This window comes from Colossoma macropomum, unplaced genomic scaffold (assembly GCF_904425465.1).
Source record: "Colossoma macropomum unplaced genomic scaffold, Colossoma_macropomum, whole genome shotgun sequence".
Taxonomy (NCBI): domain Eukaryota; kingdom Metazoa; phylum Chordata; class Actinopteri; order Characiformes; family Serrasalmidae; genus Colossoma; species Colossoma macropomum.
Window position 1 is genome coordinate 19741603 of NW_023494807.1, and position 26674 is coordinate 19768276.

The following is a 26674-nucleotide window of genomic DNA, read 5'->3' on the forward strand; positions in this document are numbered from 1 at the left end:
TTGCATTCTTTTACATTAAAAATGTTTAAGCATTTATAAACTATGATTTTGCTCAGATGCTCCATATCAACCCATTCATTTTGGACTCATTCGGGAGCGCCCTCTAGCGTTTGAGAAAACCTGGAAGACATTGCAGAGTGGTAAATCTCCTCTCTACAAGTTCTCTGTCGTAAGTCATAATTATGAGATGCTAAATCATAATTATGGAAAGCTTTCTCATTTTAATGACTTACTAAATGGTTATGTATTTTCACAGTAGCTTTCCGACGGGCTTCCATACCAAACCTCTCTGCAAACCAAGCTAGAGAAGTTAGCCAGAGCTGCCGAGATGCTAGCCGGTCGCTGCGTCCTCCACGCCGGTAGGGGGCAGCACGGAAATATTTTACTAAGACCGTGGAAACCGGCGGCCCAAAATCTTAACATTTGCTGTTTCGGAGATTTCAGCATCCCACACCGATGCGATCAAACCGTTAACGCTGTGTATGAATCTGGGAAGGCGACTGTTGGATCTCTGGAGCTGAAAATCGGTCGCTTCGTTAGGAAGCGAACAGAAACATCAGCATGTCTGCCAGCGCTGTTTATGTGTTGGATCTGAAAGGCAAGGTGAGATAACGGAACAGAGCTGAGTTACACACCCTGACAACTGCTGCTGTAGTCGACGAAGCTGGTTAACTTACATTTGTCTTTTGTATTTGTGAACATAATTTTGTAGGTCTGAATGTTACAGACGGTGTACGTTCATGTCTGTGTTTTTGAGTGGCTTTCTAATGCCAAAATGGACCGTAACAGTCCCTGATACCGACCGACTAGCGGCGCTAGCTAACTTCTCTTTCGTCATTTTCTGAGAGATTTGTTTGCAAAACCACAAATTAAGAAGGATGCAGTAAAGATGTGGTAAATCTCTCTGAGACATTTACATAAGTATTTTAATGCTTCATTTTGTTAAAATATTGATTTTACAGTCATTTTTAAAAATGCTACTGGGGAATTTAAGTGAAATAGCATACGTGTTCCTCCTAGACAAGCGGTTGTCAGTCTTACACTCTTAAAATAAAGGTTCCCGAATGGTTTTTGGCTTGTACGTCTGGTTCTTGGAGGGAAAAAAAATCTTTTAAACATTAAAAACTTTTAAAAAGGTTGTAAATAATTGTAAAAAGATTTTTCACACGTAACAGACGTCTTGCATATCTTTTTCCGATGTCATCCATTTCCAAACACAGATTAATCCTGTCTAAATCATTGTATTACTAACTATATTATAGCTCGAGTTATTCCCAAGTGAAAGTTTTTTCAGTGGTTGAGATGTAAACAGTCATTCAGAGTGGTTTGATGTGAAATGGTTCACTGTAGAGAAACTTACAGACTCTGATTTCTTTACAGTGGTGGTGATTAGTAACCACGAATTGCTATGTCTACAGTGCAGATATAAGCTTTTTATTTGCTGTTCTAAATGACCAGTGAACCTACATGTCTCCTCTGAGTTTTATATGTAATGCTGATAAAGTAAAGTAATGGCAAATTAAAAAAAAAAAATAAAAAAAACCTACTTTGCCTTACGATGTCCTGCATGTGCATCTCCATCATCAATGTATTTTTTTTGTCAATGTAGTATTGTTCTGTGACAAAGCTTTAGAGGTATTAAATGCTTCGCATATCTGGTTACTTCAGTAACCGAACACTGTGAACATTTCCATGGATTGGAGCATTTCTCATCAAACAACTCTGAATGACTTTGTTTACATTTTAACCACTTAATTATGCAAGAAGTTGGAAAAAATTATTGAAAAAAAGTTTATTTAAGACCCCATTTGCTTGTGCTACTGCTTCAGCTTTCAGGGTTGAGAACTTAAGTATGGTGTCCTTTTGTAGCCCGGTAGGCTGTCCCTACTGCTTTGTCTGCCAAAGGACACTGTGGTTACTTTTTTATTGTTTTTCATAGCTTCTAATACTGCTGACTGTATAATCTGAGGTCAGTGTTATTGCTCCAGCTCAGATTGTGACTGTGCTGTTTGTGCAGCCTGCTTCTGTTTCTATTAGTGACCTCGCTGTGTCGTATGTTTTTGTGGTGTCTACGTGTGTTTTGATAGGTCCTGATCTGCCGTAACTACCGCGGCGATGTGGACATGTCTGAGATCGAGCACTTCATGACCCTGCTGATGGATAAAGAAGAGGAGGGGACTCTCTCCCCCATCCTGGCCCACGGAGGAGTGCGCTTCATGTGGATCAAACACAACAACCTCTACCGTATCCTTCCTGTGTTTGTCTGCCTCTTGTTCTGTATTAATCTGTGCCATAAGGGCTGGAGTGCAGATCTAGAGTAGGGACGTGCGTGGATGCTCAAGAACTCTGTTAACCTTTAACCAGTATTTGAATACTGAAATCACTGTTCAGGTCCGTGTTATGTTTCACAGGAAGTATATTGGCTAACAGTTCTGTTAAAAGCAGTTTTATGGTTAAACAAGACTGTAAAATTTGGCAAGTTACACTTTGCTACTCCAATAGGTGAGTGATTTAACATTAGCATTCTGCCAAGGACTTGATTGAGATGGCGTGACATTATCGCTAACACTGTTATTTAGGTCCAGAAACTGAAAAATTAATTTTTTGGACAAACTAATATCCTGATTGTCCGCTGAGGGGGGGAGATAAGAAGATAGAAGTCTCCATCAGCATCTAGTGTTGTACCTGTTAGCCCTGATGGCTCATTAGCTCAGCTGAAGTGGCAGCCTCCTTTTAAACATCTCGCACGAAAACCGTTCGATTTCCCTCGGCTATTTTTTAAAAACTGAAACGTTTTCAAATGTCTTCCTCTGCGTGCTGCTAATTTTTTGTGTAACACCAACGCTGTCACCAAAAAAAGGTAAGCCTAAAGATCTGTGTTAATTTCAGCTGAAGTCTGTTGTTTTTCCATCCCAGCAGTAACTTGATTATCCATTCATTAAAGGTAACCATTCTTCAGTTATACAAGTCTTCAGCTGTGCAGCCGTACAGCGCCTTTGTCGTATTTTGAGCTTAATAAGACCCACGTTTTCAATGGGAGACAGGTCTGGACTGCAGGCAGGCCAATCTAGCACCCGCTCTCTCATTACGCAGCTCTTGTAACATGCAGAAAGTGGCTTGGTGTTGTCTGTTTAGGATGTTTCTTGAACATTTTACAGTGTTCCTAGTCTTAAATTACCCCTGGCCCAACCTTTTTGGAACATATTGCAGGTATTAGTTTCAGAATGAATATATATTTACAAAAAAACAAAGAAGTTTATAAGATAGATAAAACATTACATAGCTTTGTACTGTTTTTGTTTAAATACACGTAGATTTTCAAATAAAAAAGTAGATTTACAGATGACTGCTTTCTGTTTTTATTTTCATTTTACCTACAGTCCCAACTTTTTTGGAATTGGGTTTGTACTGTTGAAAAACATACAGAGTGCAACTTGCAAAACCAAGCTAAACTAAAACAAGGTGCATTTTCTTTGCGTCAAGATAATTTAGATCTTAGATTAAATTACTTTAAGTTAAACAGATTTAATTAAAACAAAAAAAGCATTTAGATCTGTGAAAAAATACAGTTTAGGGTCCTCTGCGGCTGCAACCACTAATCTCTACTTCTTTCTAACTGTCGCTAAAAACTATGGATGCATCGATACCAATATTGGTTTTGGGTATTGGGCTAGTACTGGTTAAAAATTCACCAATACCAATGTTCTGATACCATTTGATGTAAGCTGAGTGAACACTGCTGCCCTAATGAACGCACGACTGAAATTGACAGCGAAGGAAGCTCTGCTCACACACTGTTACTGACTCCGTGGTGGTCGGACACAAAGTCATTGGGCTCTTTAAACATTCCGCCTTGGCGGATTCCCGCCAGGAATACACTGTGTGATTTCAGACCGTTTTAAACACACAATCACGACCGCTTCCTCAGTATAGGCAAAGACACTGAAACCAGCCAAACAGAGGCAAAACAGTCAACATTTCCTACCATCTATGCTGACTTTGCTCTGTTTGACTGAGTAGAATTATGAGATATAAATAATAATTTGTTTTGTTGATAAAATAGGCTGTAGAGATCCTGTATTGTCCTATAATGTACATCACTGCCTGGCTTTTAGCTTTGATGCACAGTGTTAGCAGCACTGCACAGTTTCTCTTTGCTCAGTACTGACCATGCAGCTTTATTTGAAGTTGCTCATGGACAGAGCTGTCTGTAGAGGCTGTGTTTCATGTAGCATGGATGAAGGGTTTTTGTACAGTATGAGTATATAAATCGATGGTCTATTCAGATGTACATAGCGAGTCACCAAAGAACAGGATTTCTAAAATCACACAGTGTATATCTGGATTTAGAGGACATTCAGCTTCAGCTCAACCAGACAAAGAAAAGACTATAAATGTAAAACTCCACAAGTGAGCTTTTCAGATGCTTTAGCACCGGATGTGATACCTGGTGTCACTGTGCTACAGAAACTGTTGTTGAAAGAGACAGATCGGGGTTCAAAACTGTGAAACATACTTTCTGGCAAGGAACAAACCCACTTTTCTCCACTGCAGCGCTACTTGATCCAAGGTAACTAATGTAGCATAACTAGCTAATGCATGTCATTTAAAATGAGACAGATTAGAATTATTTAACTGTTAAGCTAGGCTAAGCACTCATTTACACTAACTACTTAACTCTACGTAGGTTACTCAGTATAGTATCAGCAAGTTCTAAAATTATGTACTTGTACTTGGTCTGAAAATAATTGGTATTGATGCATCCCTACTAAAGACCCATCTTATCTTTGATCTGGTTGGTCATTCGGCTCAGCCCAAATGCCTTTGACATAGGCTACTTGACTGTTTCTTGTGGAATGTTTTAATCTCAGGGTGCCTGGAGCGTATTGTATTGCTCTTCAAAATTACGTGCACAGGGAGACTCCCAACACCCCCAAACTACCCCCCCACCCCTTCCCCCCCCAGAAAAAGCTTTTGTTGTTACTTAGCAACCAGTAGTCAGTGGAATGAAGCTGGTCATGTGAAAACGAATGTGCTGTTATTGAATATAACAACTTGATAGAATGCTTTACAACTGTGTGAGTGGATGTAACTAACAATTGTATGATATATAATCAGGAAATTACATATTATATATTGCCTGTTGTGTTAAATGCCCGGTGCATTAGCACTTTGTTCCTTTTTCTGTTTTTTGATGTAGCGTTTGTTGTGTTTCATTAGAGTGTACTACGTGAGGTTTTAAGTTAATTTTTGCACTGAAGGGCAAACAGTAAACCCAGCTGCTGCACTTACTTTTTTTACTTTCACAAGGATGTTGTGGTTTTCCTTAACGCTGTGACCACTAGTTGTTGCTACATCTAAGAAAAACGCCTGTGTGTCCTTGGTTTTCTCCTTCCTGTATAAAATCGTTCAGGTACGTTTGCTTCAACATTGACAATTTTGAGTGACACTTAAGTAAAATAACTTGTTTCTATGATGAGATGTCATTTAATACCATGTACCAGTTCACTTGTTGAGTGTAGGTTAAGAACAATCCTTGAATTGTTTTTATATTAACACGTTAGGCTGTGGGCCAGTTTCCCAGACCCAACTTTTTATTGTGTTGTGTAGTCTAAGACTAGGCCTATTCCATGTCCAGGAAACTGGCCCTAAATGTCCAAATGCTGGTTGTGTTATCAGGTGTTCTCAGAGTACTTCAAGGAGCTGGAAGAGGAGAGCATCAGAGATAACTTTGTCATCATTTATGAGCTGCTGGATGAGCTGATGGACTTTGGCTACCCACAAACGACAGATAGCAAGATTCTCCAGGAGTCAGTATCATCTCATCTATCTGTTACCTTTCTTGCATCTTAAAGGAACAGTTCTGTGAAACTTCCCTCAGTCTGAATGTAGTCGATCAGTCAAGATCGCTTCTTTAGTCTTGAGCTGGAGCTCCGAGGCAAACATAGCTAAGAAGTAATGGAAGCTTGTATCTCATTAGCTAACACTGTGCAAAGTGCATGCCTGAATCATTACACCTTTGGAATGGTTAAGGATGTGGTTTCTGACACTGTATGACAAACTGCTGTCTACAAGCAAAAATATGGAGCTTGAAGATGGCTGCTACTACTTTTAGCAGTTTGAGAGAAGTGTGTGAGACAAACAGTTAGCACAGTGCTAATTTATGGGTTTTAGGCTTCCATGATTTGTTGTTTACATTAGCCTTGTTTCTCCAGTGCAAAACTAAAGAAGCAAACTTCAGACACTTTTCTAAGTCAGCATTATCAGTACGACTAGTATTAGTTATTTTTGGAACTTGTGCGTCAACGTTTTCTGGCATTGTACTTATTTGTGTGTGTTCATTCAGATATATTACACAAGAGGGGCACAAGTTGGACACAGGCGCCCCACGACCCCCTGCCACGGTGACCAACGCTGTGTCCTGGAGGTCAGAGGGCATAAAGTACAGGAAGAATGAGGTTTTCCTGGACGTCATTGAGTCAGTGAACCTCCTGGTAGGAGCGCTGTTTTTAGAAAGCCTTTGCAGTCTAAACAAACACAGAAATCCATCACAACAAAGAGGACACTGTTGTTTTTTTGCTGTGAGGAGGAAAGTAAACGGAGAGACGCTTGCAGGGCTTTGTTATTGTGTAACAGGCCAAGTGGCCACAGCTGTGCTCTGTTTTCACCTGTATGTATTGGCTGAATTTCCTTCAGTAGTTGACTTTGTCCCTCAGTCTTGACATACAGTGGTTTAGCATCTTGGTTTTGATAGTGCCAAATTAAGAAGAATTAAAAATACTGTAAAACTGGAATGACGGCTCTTAAAAGCACTACCTTGGGAATAATGCCAAATCACATTTTATCTCCTTGTTGATCTGCAGTCAAATCTCTTAGGTGTTTAAACCGCCTTCGGGCCAAAAGATGTTCTGTATGTGCTTTCAACACTGAGAACTGTGCAGTAAAATCTGTTCTGTTCTGCTGTTTCTGTCCTCAGGTGAGTGCGAATGGGAACGTCCTACGCAGTGAGATTGTGGGCTCCATTAAAATGCGAGTGTTCCTCTCAGGCATGCCAGAGCTGCGTCTGGGCCTCAACGACAAGGTCCTGTTCGAAAACACTGGACGTAAGTTCACCGCACCGTCCTACTTTGAGCTTAGTTGTGGAAAGCTTGCAAAAGGCTGGACACTGTGTGTAAAATTACCAGATGTGTATTGAACATCTCTGAAGTGTTGTTGGAGCTGGATGAGTTTTACCAGAGGAGGTTGCGTAATGTAATCTGTGAGAGGTTTCCTGGCTTATTCATACAGGATAAAATATCCATATAGCCCGGATGTTCACATCGAAAACCCTCATCATCAATAACAACACCTGTGAAGCTTATTAGCAGGTCTGGTTATTCCATTAGTGTTGAGTTTTTATATGTAATGTTGATAATGGTAAAGAAAAAAAATGTTAATTTATTTGTAAACTATTTCACACTGCATGTACCTCTTTGCCATAAATGTATTCTAAAAAAAAGTTTTTGGCCAAAACCTGTTCTCAGAAATCAGAAGGCATCATGCAGTGTATACAAAACCAGTTGGTGTGGTAGCTTTTTATCAGGGAGCTTCATTCAGAGTGGTTCGATATAAAATAGTTAATTGTAGAAAAACACACTGGCTCATATTTCTTTATAGTGGTGGTTATAGGAACCCGAGAGTCACAATATCCACAATGCAAATATAACCATTTTATATACTATCTGAGCCTGCATGTGTCTTCTGAGGTTTTTTTTTACTGTTGATAATGGTTAATAAATAGTGGCAATTCTCAAAAATTAAGTTTTCTGTGGGTACTGTTTGCCTTACAGCACCCTCCTTGCACCCCTTCACCATGAATGTATTAAAAACAAAACAAAAAAAACCAATAAATTTCAATCCAAACCTTCTTTGAAAACTATCATAAAACAATCCCTCAGGCATCAGGCAGCATATCTGTAACCATTTCATGTAATGTCTTTCTGTGAGGGAGCTTTTAGAGGCATTAAACTCTTTAGTCATCTGGTTTCTGTCACCACTACTGTGAACAATTTTGACTCTAGAATGAAGCATTTCACATGAGCTGTTTGAGTTTATATATTAACAAATAAGTTATGCAGAAATTTTGAAAAATTGGTGGAATTCCCCTTTAAATATGCAGATTTTTTGAAAAATGGTGGATTTCTCCTGTAAGTAAAACTACTGATCCAGGACTAGTTCCACTGTAATTGTATTTATTTGTGACAAGTGAAAAGCTGATTTTCTTAGGGACACTTAATAAATACAGAGCTTATTCCTTGATGTTATGACAGTAATTAATGTAGATGTAAATATTACTGACTTACAGTATATTGGTAAATAAATAAATAAATAAATACATACATACAATTTATAGGTAACAGTATGCCCTACAGTGTCAGACACCACATAAGCAATTCTGTTTTGGTTTATTTAGTGGTTCGAGGCAGGCGTGTGATGATTAGTCATGCAGTTCACACACTGTTAATTACTGCTGTATATTCTTCTATCTTAGCATATTAAGGTGGTTTGTGAGCTGTGGAAATGTATTTTTGTTGTTTACTGAAGTTACCATCTTTTTGTCAATCTCAGGAGGGAAGAGTAAGTCTGTGGAGCTGGAAGATGTGAAGTTCCATCAGTGTGTGCGTTTGTCCCGTTTCGAGAACGACCGCACCATCTCCTTCATCCCTCCAGACGGAGAGTTTGAGCTCATGTCTTACCGCCTCAACACACACGTGTGTATCCCTGCTGATCTCTCACTCACACAGGCACTGTTCAAACACACCATGCTTTTTGGGCTGTGTTGTGCAGACCGACGAGCACACACACACGAGCGTATGGTTACTGTGCATTACACTTTATACTAGGGCACAACTGATTTGGACATTTCGTGGACTGATTTTTAGGGGCTAAAATTGGTCTAATATTGGCAGATATAATTGTATATTAATGTTTTAATCATGTACTTTTATATCACTGTATTTAGAGCATTTTCATAAACAGCAGAAACTCAAAAACTCCTAAAGAATGTTAATATCGTTGCACTGTGGGTGGAACTGCCCAGAATTGTTGGTGGTTCAGTTTCTCAATTAACTTTAGTGTTTTTGTGTATTTTTCTCTTCAAAAGTTTTGTGTTCAGATGCACAGGTTAAGCCTGTATTCCAGTAATATTGTTAAACGGGGTGATTATATTGGTGTCCACAGCGTAACAACTGTCTAAGATTTTGACTCATCAGGAGATCATAAGTTGAAATCTGAGCGATGCTGTGATGGGAAAAAGTTGCACTATTATTGCCGATAATGATACAATTGTGGCTTGTCAGTATCGGCCAATATTATCAGCAAACCAGTGCATCACGTGAGCTCTATTTTATACATGTTGTTATGGACTAGCAGGAACTTTCTTTTATGCTTCTGTTGTTTTGCTGTATTCTGCGTGTTCTGCAAGATGTTGTGTTTTCAGGTGGTATCAAACCTGTAATGGAGAAATTCTTGGGTGGTGTTCCCCTCTTGATACTCGTCATGAACAGTGATTGCACATTGCTTGTCTAATGTCTCTTGTAGAAACCGGAAAATAGTTCCACACAGCCGACATTTTCACTCTACTGCTACATCTGTACTACACTTTATATGTATACTCCTTCAAAACACTTGCACACACTGATTACACTGATAGGAGATTGTGCTGTTTTCCAGGTGAAGCCACTGATCTGGATCGAGTCTGTGATTGAGAAGCATTCGCACAGCAGGATTGAGTACATGATAAAGGTCAGTGCTCCTCATTCTTATCAGAGCTGCCTTTAAGTCTTTTTACAGTTTAACTTAATTGATTTCTTTGTTAACTGAGTAAACATGATTAATTAAATTGATTTTTAATGGCACAAGTTACAGAGTAACTTTCTTATCAAGGCTCCAGACTAACGCCATCCCAGTGTCCCAGGGATGATAAAAATAGTCTATGGTTCTGAAGAGCAGCAACATTCCAGTACAAATATATGTAATAATTTTAAGAGTTATTGCAAGGCAACCTGAACACACTGAATCTCAATTTACAAAGATGTCCAGATGAATTTCCAGGAATTTAAATTTTTAATTTTTTCCTCTATCAGGCCAAATCACAGTTCAAGCGACGCTCTACAGCCAATAACGTGGAGATCCACATCCCTGTACCCACAGACGCAGATTCACCCAAGTTTAAGACCACCGTGGGCAGTGTGAAGTGGGTCCCAGAGAACAGTGAGATTGTCTGGTCCATCAAGTCTTTCCCTGTGAGTACACAAACACACACACACACACCCCCGGAAGGTGAAAGGGTTAAGATGTTTATGTTGCTCTGAAGTACAGAACATGAAATTATACAATGTGTGCTGTCAGCCTATAAGATATATTCATTTTCTTTCTTTATGTCTTTCTCTCCTTATTTTTTTCCTGTCTCTCTCTCTGTCTTTTTCTCTCTCTCCCTCTCTCTCTCTCTGTCTCAGGGAGGTAAGGAGTATCTGATGAGAGCTCACTTCGGTTTGCCCAGTGTGGAAGCAGAAGATAAAGAAGGAAAGCCACCGATCAGCGTCAAGTTTGAGATTCCCTACTTCACCACCTCTGGAATACAGGTGTGTGTGTTTGTGCACTTGTGAAACAGAGTTCCTCTCATTCTGTTATTAATCTCAACCAGTAATCACTGCTGACCGTCTAAAGAGGGCTTACTTTTCCTTTGTCTGCCATAAGAGGGCGCCAAAGTCCCTCCTCTGACTCTGCCTGACTACTGAATCACTGTAGCACCGAAAATTTGAAAGGAGATTGGAATGACTTTATGTTTGCCATCACTAGATGGCAGCATACACTAAGTTCTGCACTCAAGCGTGTACCGTTTGTGCTTGGATGCACCTGACCAGGCATGACTCTGTAAGTCTGTGTAGTATTTATTAAGCATCAGCTCACTGTTTTGGTGAGCTGTTACTCTTATGTAGTGACGTTTGTATATACATGGCAGCTTTTATAGTTTCATTTTTGGTGTCCTCTGAGGATTTTGGCATGTAGCACCAGCCCATTTTGCTTAAACAAATGCACTCTTTGTTGTACCTGATGCTGTTGTACCTGAGGCACGGTGTAAGGCCTAAAAGACACAGCACAGAAACACGGCAACGCTGCACATTCTGACACTCCTCTGCAGGCGCTGTGTTTTTATTCTGTCTGTGTGTCTGTGTGTGTGTTTATGCGCCTGAGCCAAGTGTGTGTGCTGCCTGGCTTCAGAAAATTACACCACTGCGAAATTATCTAGTTTGGGAGCATGTTTGAACTGACTGTTAGAAGGCTCCTCTGCTGCAGTGGCTTTATGGCCGTTCAGATCCACTTTAGAATTTTCTCTTGGATCCTACATGAACTGCATTCAGGGAATCTGCTCCCACTGCTGTGTCCAATTTAGCTTTGTCTCTAAAGAGTGTTTCTTTAGTTTTTAAGCCCCAAGTGCATCTGCTGAAGACCTTTTTCTCTAATAGGGCTGTAGCAGAGATGAAGAGTAATGAAGTACATGTCATTTGTTACTGTACTTACGGGGTGATTCCTCTTTTTTTTTTTGTTTCAAAATGGTTAAATTTAAGATGTAAGTGTAGGAATTGAGTGGTTTTATGTGAAATGCTCAGTTCTAGAGAAATTTGCCAAGTCCGAATGTTTACAGTGGTGGTGGAATTAAACATCTGAAGAGTTTAGTGCCTCTAAAAAACTGTGATGCTGTGTAAAACAACTAGTTGGGTTTTCTGTATTGGATATACTTTTTTGTCAGCAGGCTGACCAATCAAGTGTTTTCAAGTGGTATCAGACCCGTAATGGAGAAGTTCTTGAATGTTGTGCCTCCTTTTGATACTTGACATGAACAGAGATCATAAAATGCTTAGTCCCATCTCTTACCAACCAAAACATGTGAACTGTAGCGCTGATATGACGGGACATGTGAACAAAGGAAGAGCTGGTAGCAGCCAGTCAGTTCACTGTTTCGTTTCATTTTTCATTTCATTTTCATTTTATAATAAATGGACCAATAGAAATGCTCTAAAATCTCTTGCAATAAAACCTCTTTACATTAACTTACATTGAAAGGTAAGTGTGTTTTTGCCTTGTCCTGTAAAGTTACTATTTTGGAGATACTTGTTTTCCTCTGAACAGCAACAAGTTGTCTCAAGTCGTCAACTCACTGTAAGTCGTCAGTGATGTTGGATATGGGGGGAAAAGCCGTTCATAATGCTCTGTAATGTTCTTTTGATACACATCGTCATTCCAACAGCGCTGCAGTACATCACAGGAAGCGTAAGAGTGTTATGGCTTGTTTTTCGTTGGGTCATATTAAACAAAATGGCTTGTTGTAAGGTAAAAGTGTGAATGATCGTGGCACTGTGATTGAGCAAAGGGAGGAGAAATTGCATAAGGCGTAGTGGTTTGATTAGTTGGATAATCAAATAACATCAGAGAAAATAAGTGATTTATTGAAATAATTGTTAACTGCAGCCCTGATGTCTAATTACTGGTCCATCTGACAACTTCATTGTTTGCATATTCTCTGTGTAAATGCTTTAGATGTTTCTTGATGTGATGAAACAGGAAGAATTTGGCAGGAGTCTTTCAGATGTGTCTTGTCTTTACAGGCTTTCTTGGCAAATTCCCACTTTTCTATAGGCTGGCTTTCAACAAGCCTCCGTCAGCTGTTACCTTACATAATCTCAAGCACACGTGTCCTCTGTTTGCGTGATGGTGTGACTCTAGGTGGTAAATGATCGCAGGTTGCGGCTGTAAACTGATTGAACCCTGTTGGTCTAGCCGCAGGTAACAGCTACTGACACAAACTCATGCAATGAGAGACGAGAGATGATCTGTACTGGCGCTCAACCAATAATACACTCTTCTTCCTTCTGTTACAGTGCTTCTCTAATAGGCCTGCTCGTATAGCCACTCGTACCCACATGTCTGTGGCTCAAAAAGAGGGCTTTGTGATTATATTATGATTTATATAGCTACGTATCTCAGTGTATTAAAAATGTGACAAGGTTAAAGATTGACCTGCATTATTTTGACTAATTTACTCTTGTTGGATTATATAAATACCTTAGTTTAGTAGTGGGAGGTAGCCAGAAATTTATATCGCAATATAATTAGGATTTCTGATGGTTTTGATGTATATCACAGTATAGTGTATTTATGCATGGATTTTCTTAAGATTAAAATAGTTTTGCTTGCCTAAGCGAGCCTATTTTGTAGATTAATAATGATGTATTATTCTGGGATGTCCCTTCACTTTTAACAAGAAACACAGTTAACAACTGCAGTAATCTAAAATATTTTAATGGGTTAAATAGTAAAAAACAGAAATTAACCATATTCAGATAGTTTGAAAACAAAGCTATGATCATCTCAATAGACCTAGCAAGAACATGGAAAAATGGTCTTTACTTCAAATTTCCATTTCTGCCAGGATTTCCATATTAAAAATGAACATTATTCCTTGTGTCAGTTTCTGTTTGCAATGACCCCCCCCCCACGTTTTTAATGATATTGAGAAGTTATCCAAAAATTTCACATAGAACAACAAAAGACCTAAAATGCTTCTAGAATCACTCCAGCATGCAAATTTATCTGGTGGTTTAGCTATTCTGAATTTTAAATATTTTTTTGGGGGCTTTTCAGTTACAATCCTCAAGGTCATGGTTTGATTATTTGTAATTTGGTGCTTCGTGCACAACAAATAAAGGTTATTCTGGAAGCCTTAACTGTGGCCAAGAAAGCAATCTTGAAAGCCTGGTTTGAACCTAATCTTTCTTTGCCACGGTCATGGTGCAGATATTTTCTGGACATTCTTGTTCTGGAGCCAGCGACAGCGAGATTACATGATGCCAAGGCAGCAACGGTTCGTTTTTTGGACTGATGCCTTTAACTACGTTAAGACTGTAAACATCAACATCCTGTATATATTGAATACTCTTATGTTTTCTATTTATTTAATTTTTCAAAATCCCCCCCAGTACTTTTCCTTTTATGTTATTGGTGTTCAGAGAATGTTGATTGTATGCTAACTATAAAAGAAATTTTAAAAAGTTATCAACAACAACAACAAAAATACACAACATATAAACAGACGTCGAGATAAAGGCGAGAGCATGTAAAGCAGACGTGTCCAAGTGGGGACGTTCCGGGCCAAAGTACCATGGCAACAAGTGTTAACACTCATCTAACTCTCTGAATTCAGTTCTGAATTCAGGAGTGTATAATGAGGCAGCGTGCTGAAGTCTGCTGTGTTTTGGCCCATGAGGTCTGGAGCCTGACACGTGATGTAAAGCATACAGTGACTTCTCTGAGCCTGGCAAAAACGATGCTGATGTTGTTTTACTTCTGAAAGTCATTAGTCTCGTATTTTTATATGTGGCAGCACTGGCTCTTTTTGTGTATTATGAAAATGTCCAGTATCGTGATATTTTTGTGTATCGCCCACCCCTACTTATTTGCATATTGCAGTCCTCTATGCAGGGAGGGATCAGATTCTCTCTGGGCAAGACCCCCAACTTCTAACAACACAGAAAAGTAAGATTAAACAATAGTTCGTTCACATTTATCAAGGCTCCAGACTAACACCATCTCATTGTCCCTGGGACGATAAAAATATTATATGGTTCTGAAGAGCAGCAGCTTTCCAGGACAAATATGTAATGATTTTAAGAGGTATTGCAAGGCAACCTGAACACACTGAACCTTAATTTACAAAGACTTGCTTTCAGGAATGCAGTTTATTTCAAGGAAAATAAAGTGATTCTTTAGAATACTATATCTTTAGTTACAGAGTGTTTGATACACTTACTCTTATACATCTGCACATAAATGTCTTTATGGAACATAGATGTCATTGTATACATTGTTTGTCTAAATGTATGCACATACATGTTAAGCATGTTCTCGGTGTTGTGTTTGGTGTTTCGGTGGATCCTGTACCATGGTGGTACAAAAATGTAATGTAAACAAAGCAGTTTAATATTTTGGATGGCCAGGTTTCACTTTGGGGGTGGCTAAAAAGTATATAAGGTATTCTGGAGCCCTGATTTATGTGTAAATTAAGCAGCAGTTTGTGCTGTTTTTATTAGCAGAACTGAATTGTAGTGCAAAAAACTAAAGTAGTCCTAATTGCACCAAAGGGTAAATGTTATCACAGACTGTCTAATAGACCATATTTGAATAGCAACAACATCCCATGAGTCAATAAAAATATGAAACTTAAAGGGGCCTGAGATCAGATAACATTTATTTCATTTGTTTCATTTGTTTCATTTGTTGGGCAGTTCCTTCTTCTGATGATTTTATCCGTAGGAGATTGTCCCAGGTATCTGAAAACCCCCATGGGTGCCTTTTGGTCTGGTCAGGAGTCCCTCCTTGCCTCTGCGATGTTGGTATTGTAGATGCGGATATCGCATTAATGGTTGACAGACAATATTTTGTGCACCTCTACAACATACTAGTGTGTAAGACCAGTTATGAATGGGATCGATGGCTGAATAGAAGCAAGGAACTGAGAGAGGGCTACATCGTCTCATAGCCAAAGCCACAGTCATTGATCATGGGGAGTGATTGTGTGAGTGTAGCTGAAAGTTTGGCTGAACTCTGTTTGCCCTGCCTCGCTCTATACAGTTCTGTATGATCGTCTTAAAGGAGCCATCCGATCTGCTGCTGCTGATCTTCCTCCACCAATACAATTAGTGCTGATTTTATATGATTTTGAACGGGAATGAATGAATTGGGGAGCCAGAGATTTCCTCTCTTTTGTGGACCAAGTTGTATTAAGCATCCCACACGGAACTCAAAGTCACCAAACCTCTCTCTTAACTCGATTTTCCCCCCTCAATGAGCAGGATTATGAGGGGAAAAAAATCAGTCATTTGTCAAATCTAATTAAGCAGTTAACTTATGCGAGATTTCCTCTTCTAATTTTTCCAATCTTCATTTATTGCTGTTTTCCTCTATACCCTCACAGCTGCCTGTTGTGCTAATCTGTTTTGTTTTTTTCACATTGAAGTAACCTTTTAAATCAGTTCAAGAAAGTAAAACTCAGGCCTGTCCCCGTCCGAAACCGAAGACTTTAAAACGATGGTCGCAAAATACAATTTACAGTTTTCGCTTTACCTCAGATGTAGTTTATCAGCCTAGACACTTTTGGTGTCTTTAGTTTTGTACTGGAGCTACGAGGCTAATGTAGCTTACATTACCGTTGGTTGGCATCATGCTAACTGCAAGTCAGAATCACCACACAAGGCTCAAACAGCAGTGTGTTGTAAACCAGAGGTGTCTATTTAAACAATCGAGCACTGTTTCATAAAAATTAAAAGAAAACGATCATTTTTATTTCATAATTTTCACATAATAGTTTTTCTGTCTTTAAATTTCACAGGCCTAAATGTCCTGCCGTCTGCTTTGCATAGTTTGTCTGTTCTAGTACTAAACACCCAAACTTCACCACCAGCTACCACTGATCTGAAATAAACCTGCTTATGTGGTTTTTGACACAGCTACAGTTCTTAGCTATGCGTTGTACTCTGTTCATGAAAGGGAATACTAAAATTCAGTTTTATGCCGAAATTTGTTCTGAGTGTAGTAATGTAGGGATGCACTGATCATTAACTTTTGTGGTCGATTTTGATTTGAAAAAACCTTTTGCCTGACTTTTTTTATTAACTTTTTAACCTGAAGCTTATACAGTGTGAGGTAAATGAACACAAGGAAGCACATTTGCAGTACTTTTTATCAGCCAAACTGGCAAGATAAACAGTGTTATTTGCTCTTTAATGGGCCAGAGTTTCATTTTTTTCCCGTTTTAAATCAGTTGCTTATTAAATAACCTGAATCAAACAAAGTGCTACATTGAAAGTAAGAGGTGATTGGTTATATAGTACAATGAGTCATGCATGCTTGTGCTGTGATATTATAGTATAGGTCCCATGTGTCAAAATAATTTATAATTTTTCTATTAATATTAGCCCATTTCACCATGAGCTGCTCTACAATCCCCAGCATGCACTGCAACATAATGTGCGTCTATAGTACAGCACCATAAAAAGAAAAGATGCCAGGTGTCTAGTTCAAGCAAACAGGCAGGTTTAAAACACCTACCGTACATTGGGGACATTTGAAGAGGTTGACAGTGATCCGTAACTAATGTAGCCTGTTGTTTTATATAAAGCCAAATGTTTTATATGGTGCAATTGGTTTTTATTTAAAATTATTTATGTTATTGAATATTATTGTTTAAGCATTCAGTGCCTATTTTGCTGTTGCTTTTTTGGCAAAAAAATAAAAAATGAAATGAAAACACAGCTGGCCCACTGATTTGTTGAGATGTTTTTAGTATGGCCCTTTTAATGGTTGAGTTTAAAACCCCTGGTATAGGTGTAGCAGCAGCATTCATATACAGAGAGCACTTACCTTGCTTATATTATTTGCAACATGAAGTTGCCAAAATAAAAACAATAAATTGGCAATTGAAAAAATTGGTTCCTGATTTTGTGTTTTGAGTAAAATTTTGCAGATTCCAATCTTGGCTGATTCTGATCGAGCATCCCTGTAGTGGTGGAGTAATTTCGGTGTACTTTATAGATGACAGTATGTGTTGTAGTGTCAGAAACTACGTAAAGTGTGTTGAGATTTGACGTGGTTTGTAGTAAGTGATGATTAAGGCATGCAGTTTGCACTGTACTAATCGATGGCCATAAGCCTCCATTAATTGTTAGCTACATTAGCCTCGCAGCTCCAGTGCAAACGCTGAAGAAGAAAACGTTGGGCGCCAAACGTTTCTTGACCGACTATGTTTACTGTAAAGGGAAAATTGTTCATTTTTTTACCAGCCCGTAACTCAAATAAAATGAATAAAGGTTCTTTGCGGGCTTGTGCTTGGGTCTTCTTGAACAAGACCACATTGTGACCATCCTTATTGGCCACAGGCTTTACCTTGTGTCTGCATTACACACACTCTGGCAGGTTCAGCAAGGTCACCATGGCAGCTGTCTCCAGGGTGAACTTGCTGACTGCCCTGTTCCCGTGAGAGTGGAATGGGATAAAACCTCAGGGATGCTTTGATAACCCTTCCACTCAAACACACACTCTCTTTCCCTCTCTCTCTCTCTTTTACTCTCTTTTTCCCTCTCTTTCGCTCTTTCCCTCTCACCCTCTCCCTCTCTCCTGCGGTCAGCATGTCTGTCTGCCCTCTCTCGTTCCCGGCCTTTGCCGCACCCGCCCGCGAGCCGCCGGAGCGCTCTTGAGGCGGCGTTCTCCTGGCCAGCCACTAAACCAGCGGCCAGGCGTCAAGGCCCCAGCCTTTTTGGCCTTGACATGGCGTGAGATAACCCCAGGCGGGACGCGCTAGCATGCAGGCCACAGGCCCTGCACATACTGGATGGGGGAGACTGGTTGACGCTGGAGTCTGACATGTCCTGGGACCTTTACTGCTGCCCTCGGCTGGCCCATGAATAAACATACGTAAACACACACTAGCACATCAGTAGACACTGACTATAGACCTGATGTTTTGTCCCAAGCTTTGCTATATTTAACCAACTTTCTCTGCAGGCGTGCAAGTGCAGGTTAAAATCTTTATGGGTGGCATTTTACTGATCCCGTGGCGACATGGGTCTCAAATTCATGATACCGCTTTAAGCGATTGGCATAGGTTTTTTTCCCACACTGAGCTACCGATTGGTCTTGTTGGTGAAGGCAGACAGGCCAAAATATGTGGAAAATGACAGTTTCTCTCGCACACTGAGACGTCACCCTTAGCAGCTAATCAGTCTCCAGGGCTAAGACTGGCTTTCGATTAGAGACCTGTAATTTTCATGCAGTCACTGAAAAACGCAACGGGTTTTTAAACATGCATTTTAAGGTTCGACATCTTAATTGCTTTTTCATGCACTCGCCTGCGGTTAAAGTTCCACCACTGAAACACCAGGGCTTCTTGATTACCCTTAACAGATGTTCTAAGACACCATTTTCAGGTCCACATCTCTCCTTTTTCTCATCACATTAGAGCAAAATTTCATGTATGGTGCCAGTGTTGGCAAGATTAATAAAATGTCATCTGTGTTGAAGTGGTATTACAAGATATTATCTTTTAAAAATAACAACACAGATGGTTGACAAACCAAGTGTATTAGTAAGGTGTTGGGCCACCCGAAGCCTACAGAACAGCTTCAGAGTGCCTTAGAACTGTATTGGAGGGTTGGAACACCATTATTCCAAAAGATATACCCTGAATTGGTGTTTGGATGATGGTAGTGGAGAGCACTGTCTAACATGTCAGTTAAGCGTCTCCCATAGGTATTCGCTTAGGCTGGGATCTGGTGACTAAGAAGGTCATCGTTTTCATACTCATCAAACCATTCAGTGACCCTCAGTGGATGAGGGTAGTGAGATCCTAGAAGAGACCACTCCCATCAGGACTGAATAAGATTAAGGTGATCAGTTTGAATAACTTTGTATTGATTTGCAGTGACCCTTTTCTCTAAAGGGGACAAGTGGACCCAAAAATATGCCAGCAAAATGCCCCCCACAGCATAAATGAGCCACCAGACCCCCTCAGCGTTCAGACCTGTTCTGTTCTCTTGGTGTACACCACACATGCACTCGCCCACTTGGAGAACGTGGTGAATGATGACTCATCTGACCAGATTCCTTTTTATGTTTTTTTAAGCACCACTGAACTCTCAAATGTGCATTCGTCTTTGTAATGACAGGTTGATGCACTGCAACTCTACTATAACATCCCGCTGTGTGTAGTTTGTGGATGGAGTGTTCTTGCTGACCAAGTCTGATCACGTCCCGTATTGACATTCTCAGTCACCTGAGGAACAGTTGCTCTTCTGTTTTTCTTCACATATCGCTCTAATGTACAAACACTTTCAACCACAGTTTCCTACCCTGTTTGCTGTTGTCTTTCCCATAGATGTAAATGCAGGTGTCACTTTAGTCACTGTTCGTGTTAAAACTCTAGCCAGTAGATCAGTCTTTGTGACTGAAGCTCCTGTCATCTGTGCCCCAATAATGAACGCTTTTTTCAGAAGCATTTGCATCTTTACCTCGTACCGTCTTGATCCACATTTGAAGACAACTGGATCTGCTAAACATTTTTATGCATGCCACATGGTAAATCATCTCCTGTATCCTATGAATGTTTCTCCATTCATCTGTCTATATATCCCAAGTATGAGAACGTTCCAAATGTAAAATATTTCACATTGCAAACCTACTATCGAGAGAAGCTGACAACAAACTGTCAGCAAATACATTAGAAAAAATAATTTTAAAAAATTGTCATGATGTAAATGAGCAGTTTATCCTGTATTTTTAACATATTATTGGTTACCAATATTTGCAATTAGGTCATTTACATGTACATCTATTTTAAGTGGTGTTTTTACATAGAGCATCTATATCCTAATTATGTGATGTGAAATAAAATTGCAAAATAATCTTCACATAGTGATTGTGTGTATTCAGGGTCATAATCACACTTTTTTTTTTTTTGTTTTATCTCATAAAAACAAGATCTTTTTTTTTTTTGTATTTATGATTATAATGAGATGTAAAAAAAGATACATCCTTATTAGTGCTGAATTTTACAGACTTCAGATACTCAATGATGTATTCCAGTTTTTGATTTGTAGCAAATAGTTACACATTTGTTCCTCACTTTTTTATGATGGACATCCCAAAGATGCCAAGAGACAGACATGCTGTTATATAATGTCAGATAAGGGGACAGGTGAATGGATGTTTTTCTTACTGAGATAGCAGCGATTACAGAAACATGTTCAAGACATAAATCTTTCAAAATCTTTGTTCAGTGATGCGTTTTCATGATCCATTTAGCTGGTTTGCTGAATGCAATCAGGTTCATATTCCACTGCTAACTTAGTGCTCTGAGTTCAGTTCCATCACGAGTGAAATAACGTCGTTAGGCGAACAAAAATCTCATTCGTTGAGGACTCTACAAGTAATTTCAGTGTTTTATACCACATTCGTGTAGATTTATGTGCTGTATTGGCCTCGCAGCTCTGCGGAGGCTAATCGAGTGACTGAGGATGTTCAACTTCTACACCTGAATGTGGTTCAACAGTCAAAACTATGACAAACATAGTATATCTGGCCTTTTCTCTTTGTTTAAATGTTTTTTTTGCCATTTTAATGTGTACTAACTTAAAAAAAAAGACTAAAGCAAAGTACGTTAGTACATATTAAAAAGACTTGCAAGAAAAACAATGATTTATTAAATCAGGAGGGAGTATGGCTGTATATTTAGCCTTAAGCTAAGGTTTTGTTTTTATAGCCTAGTGTCACATCCATCATTAAGTAACTACCATTTTTTTTCTTCTTGTTTTGGTTTAAAACAGTAATAAATAAGCCTCTAACTCAAGAGTGTTGTATTCTGGTGGGGTCTAAAGTGTACTAAAGAGTAAACACTAAAGGAATACCAGCATAATGAACGAAAACGAGTGTTCAAATTATTTGGGCCCACCATAGTCATAAATGAATTAGAACAACCTGATAGTTTCTTATAATTATGAGATGTTCTGTCTCATAATTGACATTTGTTAAAACATATCTTGTGATAATTAGATATTTTCTGGAAGATATTGGTTAACTTTTTCTTTTCATATTTAGCTTGTTAGTTAGACATCACGATCACACTACATTTTTACAGGCTTTCTTTCACTGCAGACATTGATTTATTGAGTCTAGAGTTTGAGCCATCACTGAAATAGCCTTTACCCACTGGCTGTGCACAAGCGGCCCGAGGAGAATGCTGACTCAGCAGCCGTGCTCTCCAGTACTGAGGTGGAGATTTACAAGCACAGGCTTTTGGGAGTGTATAAGTGTGTGTGTGTGTATGTGTGTGTGTGTGTGTGTGTGTGTGTGTGTGTGTGTGTGAGTGTGAGTGAGTGACTAGACTGCATGTCTGTGACTGTTGGGACAGTGACAGTCTGGCGGTCTGTCTCCGGACTGCGAGCATGCTCTGTAGGCCACAGCGTCTACTAGGACATGCCACACTAATGAGAGACCGGTGCACAGTAAACACACGAGCACTCCGAGCCAAAGCCACCTTAAGGGCTACAAACATTGTCCCTTAGCTCGTCTTGTTTGGCAAATTCCAGTAAAGCCAGAGTTAATCCTCTGGAGTCTGTTTGACAGTATACCTCATGGCTTTTTCTTGTAACCCCAGCACCATATTGGCCCAGGACTACAGGACCTGACTGGAGCCATGACCCAAACACGGCCTGCCGAGAACCTAGGGACCTAACCGCTACGTTCGCGTACGCTCTGGCCCAAAAGGCCGCGAAGAGAAAGCTACATTTAGATATTTAGAGTTGTCTCGTCACTCTGCCAGTCCATGGGTAGGTCCAAAAGGGAGGCCTGTTAAGTTTTAAATAGTGCCCCGTTGCACCCAAGGGTGGCACTGCTCCGACCCACTCAACTCCACGCACGGCCGGCCTGAAATAGCCGCCAGAGTGTCTCCGCGGAGGTGGTTCTCCAGGGTTCTCCTCCAATTTTGATTGGAAATAGTCCTGAGAGAGGCCATTTTTAAGCTCTGCTTTTTTAGCCCTGTATTGATGCATACTGAGAATATGGATTTTGTTCTTAGAAAAGCTCTGTTGCTATTTTGCTCATATAGATGCTATTTTGGACCCTGAGACTGGGAGGTTTGGGTCTGTCCTTAGAGAATGCAGCCCAAAACTGCTCTACAGATGATAGGGCATTTAATGTTAGCATGCATATACTTTGGGAGTTTGCTGAAAGCTTCTCTTGATCATCTACCAAATGCCTTTAGAATGCCTGCTCTGCTCTTGACCCAGGATTTACTCCATGAAGAATGTTTGTCAGCTCTTCCAGAGCTCCATATTGCCTTTTCAGCGTATTTTTTTTTTTCCTTTTCGAGCTGATTGTGCAAATACTCCAGTGATGCAATGCATGATTGGAAGGGCACTGCGCGTGTCTCAATATCTCTCTGCAGAGAAAAAGGTGCCATTTCCTCAATCTCACTTCTTCAAACACTTCCTCTGCTTGTATACATTCTACTACTTTCCCAGGCTCTGGGGCCACCGTCATCGTACCCATGCAGGACGTTCCTTGACTTCACAATATGTACACAGTGCCGTATTGCGGTTATATTGATACATGTTGCAATTGCAGTATGTGGTAAAAATACAATATCAAGCCCATAGTGTGACCTGAAAGATTATTGTTTACCCAGTTATTTGCATTCAGTGGATCTATCAAAATGACCAATATCCTGAATTGGTTAGAAGTTCATTTGCAATAAGCACTGCAAAGGCCAGAATGCATGAGTGTCTGTAATTTCAAAGATTTCTGAAATTACACTTTAACATAAATTTACAGTAAGTCAAAAGTTTGAACACCCCTGGTCAGATGACATGTATCTGTTGGGTCTCTAGGTCAATAGGTCAATACATCTTCTCTGTTTACTGAACTTAAGAATTTGTCTGTAAATTTTAGTGCACAATTTCTATTTATTTGCTAAGTTTAACATATTGGAAGAAAAAAATATAAAATATAAAGTGCAATAACTTTTACACAGGCCACATTTTATGTTTTTTGTTTTTTGTTTTTTTTTCTTCAATATGCCAGATTCAGCAAATAAACAGTAATTGTGCATTGAAATGTGCAGAAGTTTGTTCTCTGTAGAAAATCAACAAAACATGTTTGACCAGAGGTTTTCAAACTTCTGCATACAGCTGTATGTCTTTATTTAATTTATGTAATTTTTTAAAATAGATATAGTGTATTGTGGTTAAAGCCCATGGGGTGATAAGGGACTATGCAAATGAATCAATAGTCGAGTGTAGGGTGGATGTATGGTACAGTCATATGCAAAAGTTTGGGTGCCCCAGTCAAATTAATTTTTTTTTTATTTTCTAAATAGTTAAAAATGAAGTTTTGTTGATTTTTCTGACAGCAAGTTAACACATGCTGTACAGAGCACACACTTCTGCAAATTTTAATGCACATTTTAACAAAATGTGGCCTGCGCAAAAGTAATGGAACATTTTTATGTTTTTTTCCCCCAAGGTTAAACTGAAGTAACAGCAAATAAACAGATATTGTGTGCTAAAATTTACCGAAAGTAAATTAAGTTTGTTTCCTGTACAGGATGCGTTCACCCAGAAAATCAGCTAAACATGTAATTTGACCAGGGGTGCTCATACTTTTGCATTAGACTGCATGCATTGTACATGCGTTCCTTATGATATATTACAAAGCAAAAATGTATCATAGCTGTCAAAACAAAATGTAGCTGTCAGAACAGAACCTGGTGTCTCCAAATTGAAGCTTTTCAAAGGAAAAAACATTGAAAATATTCCTGAAGCTGGTCTGTTCACTGTTAAATCATCACACGGTCTAAAGGCAGCAGTTTTTTTTTTTCTTTTTATATGATTCATAGTATTTTATTAGAGGTGCCCAAATTGTTGCATTTGAGTGCAGTTGTTTGCATTTAAGTTGCATTTTAATGTAGTTTTGTCTTGTAAATAGTGGCTTTAATGAAGTGGTTTGTGTTCAACAGGTGCGCTACCTGAAGATCATTGAGAAGAGCGGATACCAGGCACTGCCATGGGTACGATACATCACCCAGAATGGAGGTAAGCAGAATAAAATCGAATCACATGCTCATGTGCATTCTCTCGCTCTCTCTCTCTCTTTCTCTCTCACGTGCATTTGCACAAAAACATTAGATAAAGATAAAAACATTAGATAACAGTACACTACCCGTATCACAACAAGATTTCTGATAAAGCAAGAAAAACATAACTCCAGCGAACAGCAGTTCCACAGCATAGAATTGAGGACAGCTGTAGATCAGTATTCATTCAATTTATTATTAGAAATCACACTCCAGTTAGTTGTCACACTAGTAAAATGCACACATCCTCCCCCGCATATACCAGTTCTCACACTCAACTTTCTCCAGCTCTATATTTGTCATTGTTTTTCAGAGTGTTGCAGGTATTGGGCAATAATTAGGCAATTTGGTAAAAGTCGAACGATAGATAGTCGAGGGCTGAAATGTAATGTTTCTGTGAAAAGAGGATGTTTCACTCAGAGGTATAATTCTGGCCTCTGCAGAGGTGCTGTGCTGACAGATATTAGGAAGATGGAGTAAGAGTACATTCTGTACTGCAATTTTGCAGGATGTTGGTCATTTAGTTTGGAAAAGAATAAAAATAATGAAATCAGGAAAATTCTGGAAATATCAGGAAAAAATTCTATATAAAATAAATATATACCATTATACCAGTGTATTATTTATCCAGAGAGGTTGTTATTACAGACATGTCTCTGTTTTTCTCCATGCTACCCTGAGAAAATTACAGGCTGAATTACCCACTGTTCTTCACCAAACTCAGAAACGCATCTCCGTGTTTCTCCAGGCAGCTGCCTCTTTGAGTTGGAAGAAAAAAAAAGATTTTTGACTGCTGCTATTCGTTGTAGTTAGTCTCCTAGAATGTGTATCAGAGACACATATCTCCCATAGATATTAAAAATGGAAACATTACAATAAAAACTGAACTGAAAAATAGATCCTTTCGAAGCATCACTCAACCATTATCTTGGTCCATGTGGTAAAACTTTGATTCTGCCTGGGAGAGCAGGATCAATAGGTGAAAGAAAATCAAATAAATCAGAAAAAAAACGAGATCCCACAAGCTCATTTAGGGGGCAGTTATAATGGCAGCTACAGGTATAAGGCATTACTTTTTCACTTAAGCACAATATCAACTAAATGAATGTTCTTAAAATAATGACTAGTTGTTTCATAGTCAGTCCCATTAAGATCAAATGTTAAGTTTTGATAAAATAAAATACAGCCTAGTAGAAACTCGCTCGTCCTGTGGTCATTTTTTTGCTGACCCAATCTGAATAGGGCTGAAGGCACACAGTTGTCATATTGGTGCATCCTTAGTTATATATTATAAAACAAAAGAAATGTGTTTTCGCTGTCAGAACAAAACTTTGCATCTCCAGAATGGGAGCTTTTCAGAAAACACATTTTTAAATTTAAGAATTTTTTTTTTTCCTCAGTCATTTTGGACCATTTCTATTAGTCCATTTGTCGAAAACCCTTCAAACGATGTAAAGACAGCCATTGTTTTCATATGATATTGGTAAAAAGTTATGAAGTTTTGATCTAACAGTGATGCTATAATTTTAAATAGTACAAGAGTTAAATCTTCTGAGAGTTGAGGCAGGTGCAGCTTGTTTCCCTCTCCTGTTACCCACCTCTCATATCCTGAATTGAAGCCAGTATCATCAGGTTATCTTCTGCCTCCAAACCCAGTCTTATTTAGCATTGTGCTCTTGGACGGCTGGGCGGAAAAGCTCAGCTGTCACAATTAACTTTTTAAACTATCCCCCCCCACCCCCACCCCCCCCAATTTCCTGCCGTTCCAAATGCTTTAATTAAACATGGCTCATTTCCTTGTTTCTTTGCAGACTATCAACTCCGGACCCAGTAGTACAACTTCAGCCGTCTCCTGCGGAGCCTGGGCCTAAATCTCTCTCTCTCTCTCTCTCTCTCTCTCTCTCTCTCTCTTTTTTTTTTTCCCCTCTCTTTCTCTTTTTTTCTCTCTTGCTCTCT

At 39.3% G+C, this 26674-nt stretch overlaps 1 protein-coding gene across 1 annotated transcript; it reads left to right on the forward strand.

Annotated features, from left to right (window-relative positions):
* The first annotated feature begins 386 nt into the window (after positions 1-386).
* Positions 387-26674, forward strand: ap1m1 (adaptor related protein complex 1 subunit mu 1). The gene is made up of 12 exons (XM_036556216.1): positions 387-603; positions 2088-2244; positions 5346-5413; positions 5680-5810; positions 6347-6494; positions 6977-7103; positions 8608-8750; positions 9712-9783; positions 10125-10283; positions 10497-10622; positions 24602-24677; positions 26530-26674. Exons 1-12 carry the CDS (start codon positions 562-564, stop codon positions 26550-26552), a joined length of 1272 nt encoding a protein of 423 aa, XP_036412109.1. The 5' UTR covers positions 387-561; the 3' UTR covers positions 26553-26674.

Excerpts from the sequence above, each read along its gene's own strand:
- ap1m1 (XM_036556216.1), top strand. The coding sequence starts at position 562 with ATGTCTGCCAGCGCTGTTTATGTGTTGGATCTGAAAGGCAAG. Across the intron at positions 604-2,087 it reads TGTTGGATCTGAAAGGCAAG|GTCCTGATCTGCCGTAACTA; the intron begins GTGAGATAACGG and ends GTGTTTTGATAG. Across the intron at positions 8,751-9,711 it reads CTTACCGCCTCAACACACAC|GTGAAGCCACTGATCTGGAT; the intron begins GTGTGTATCCCT and ends GCTGTTTTCCAG.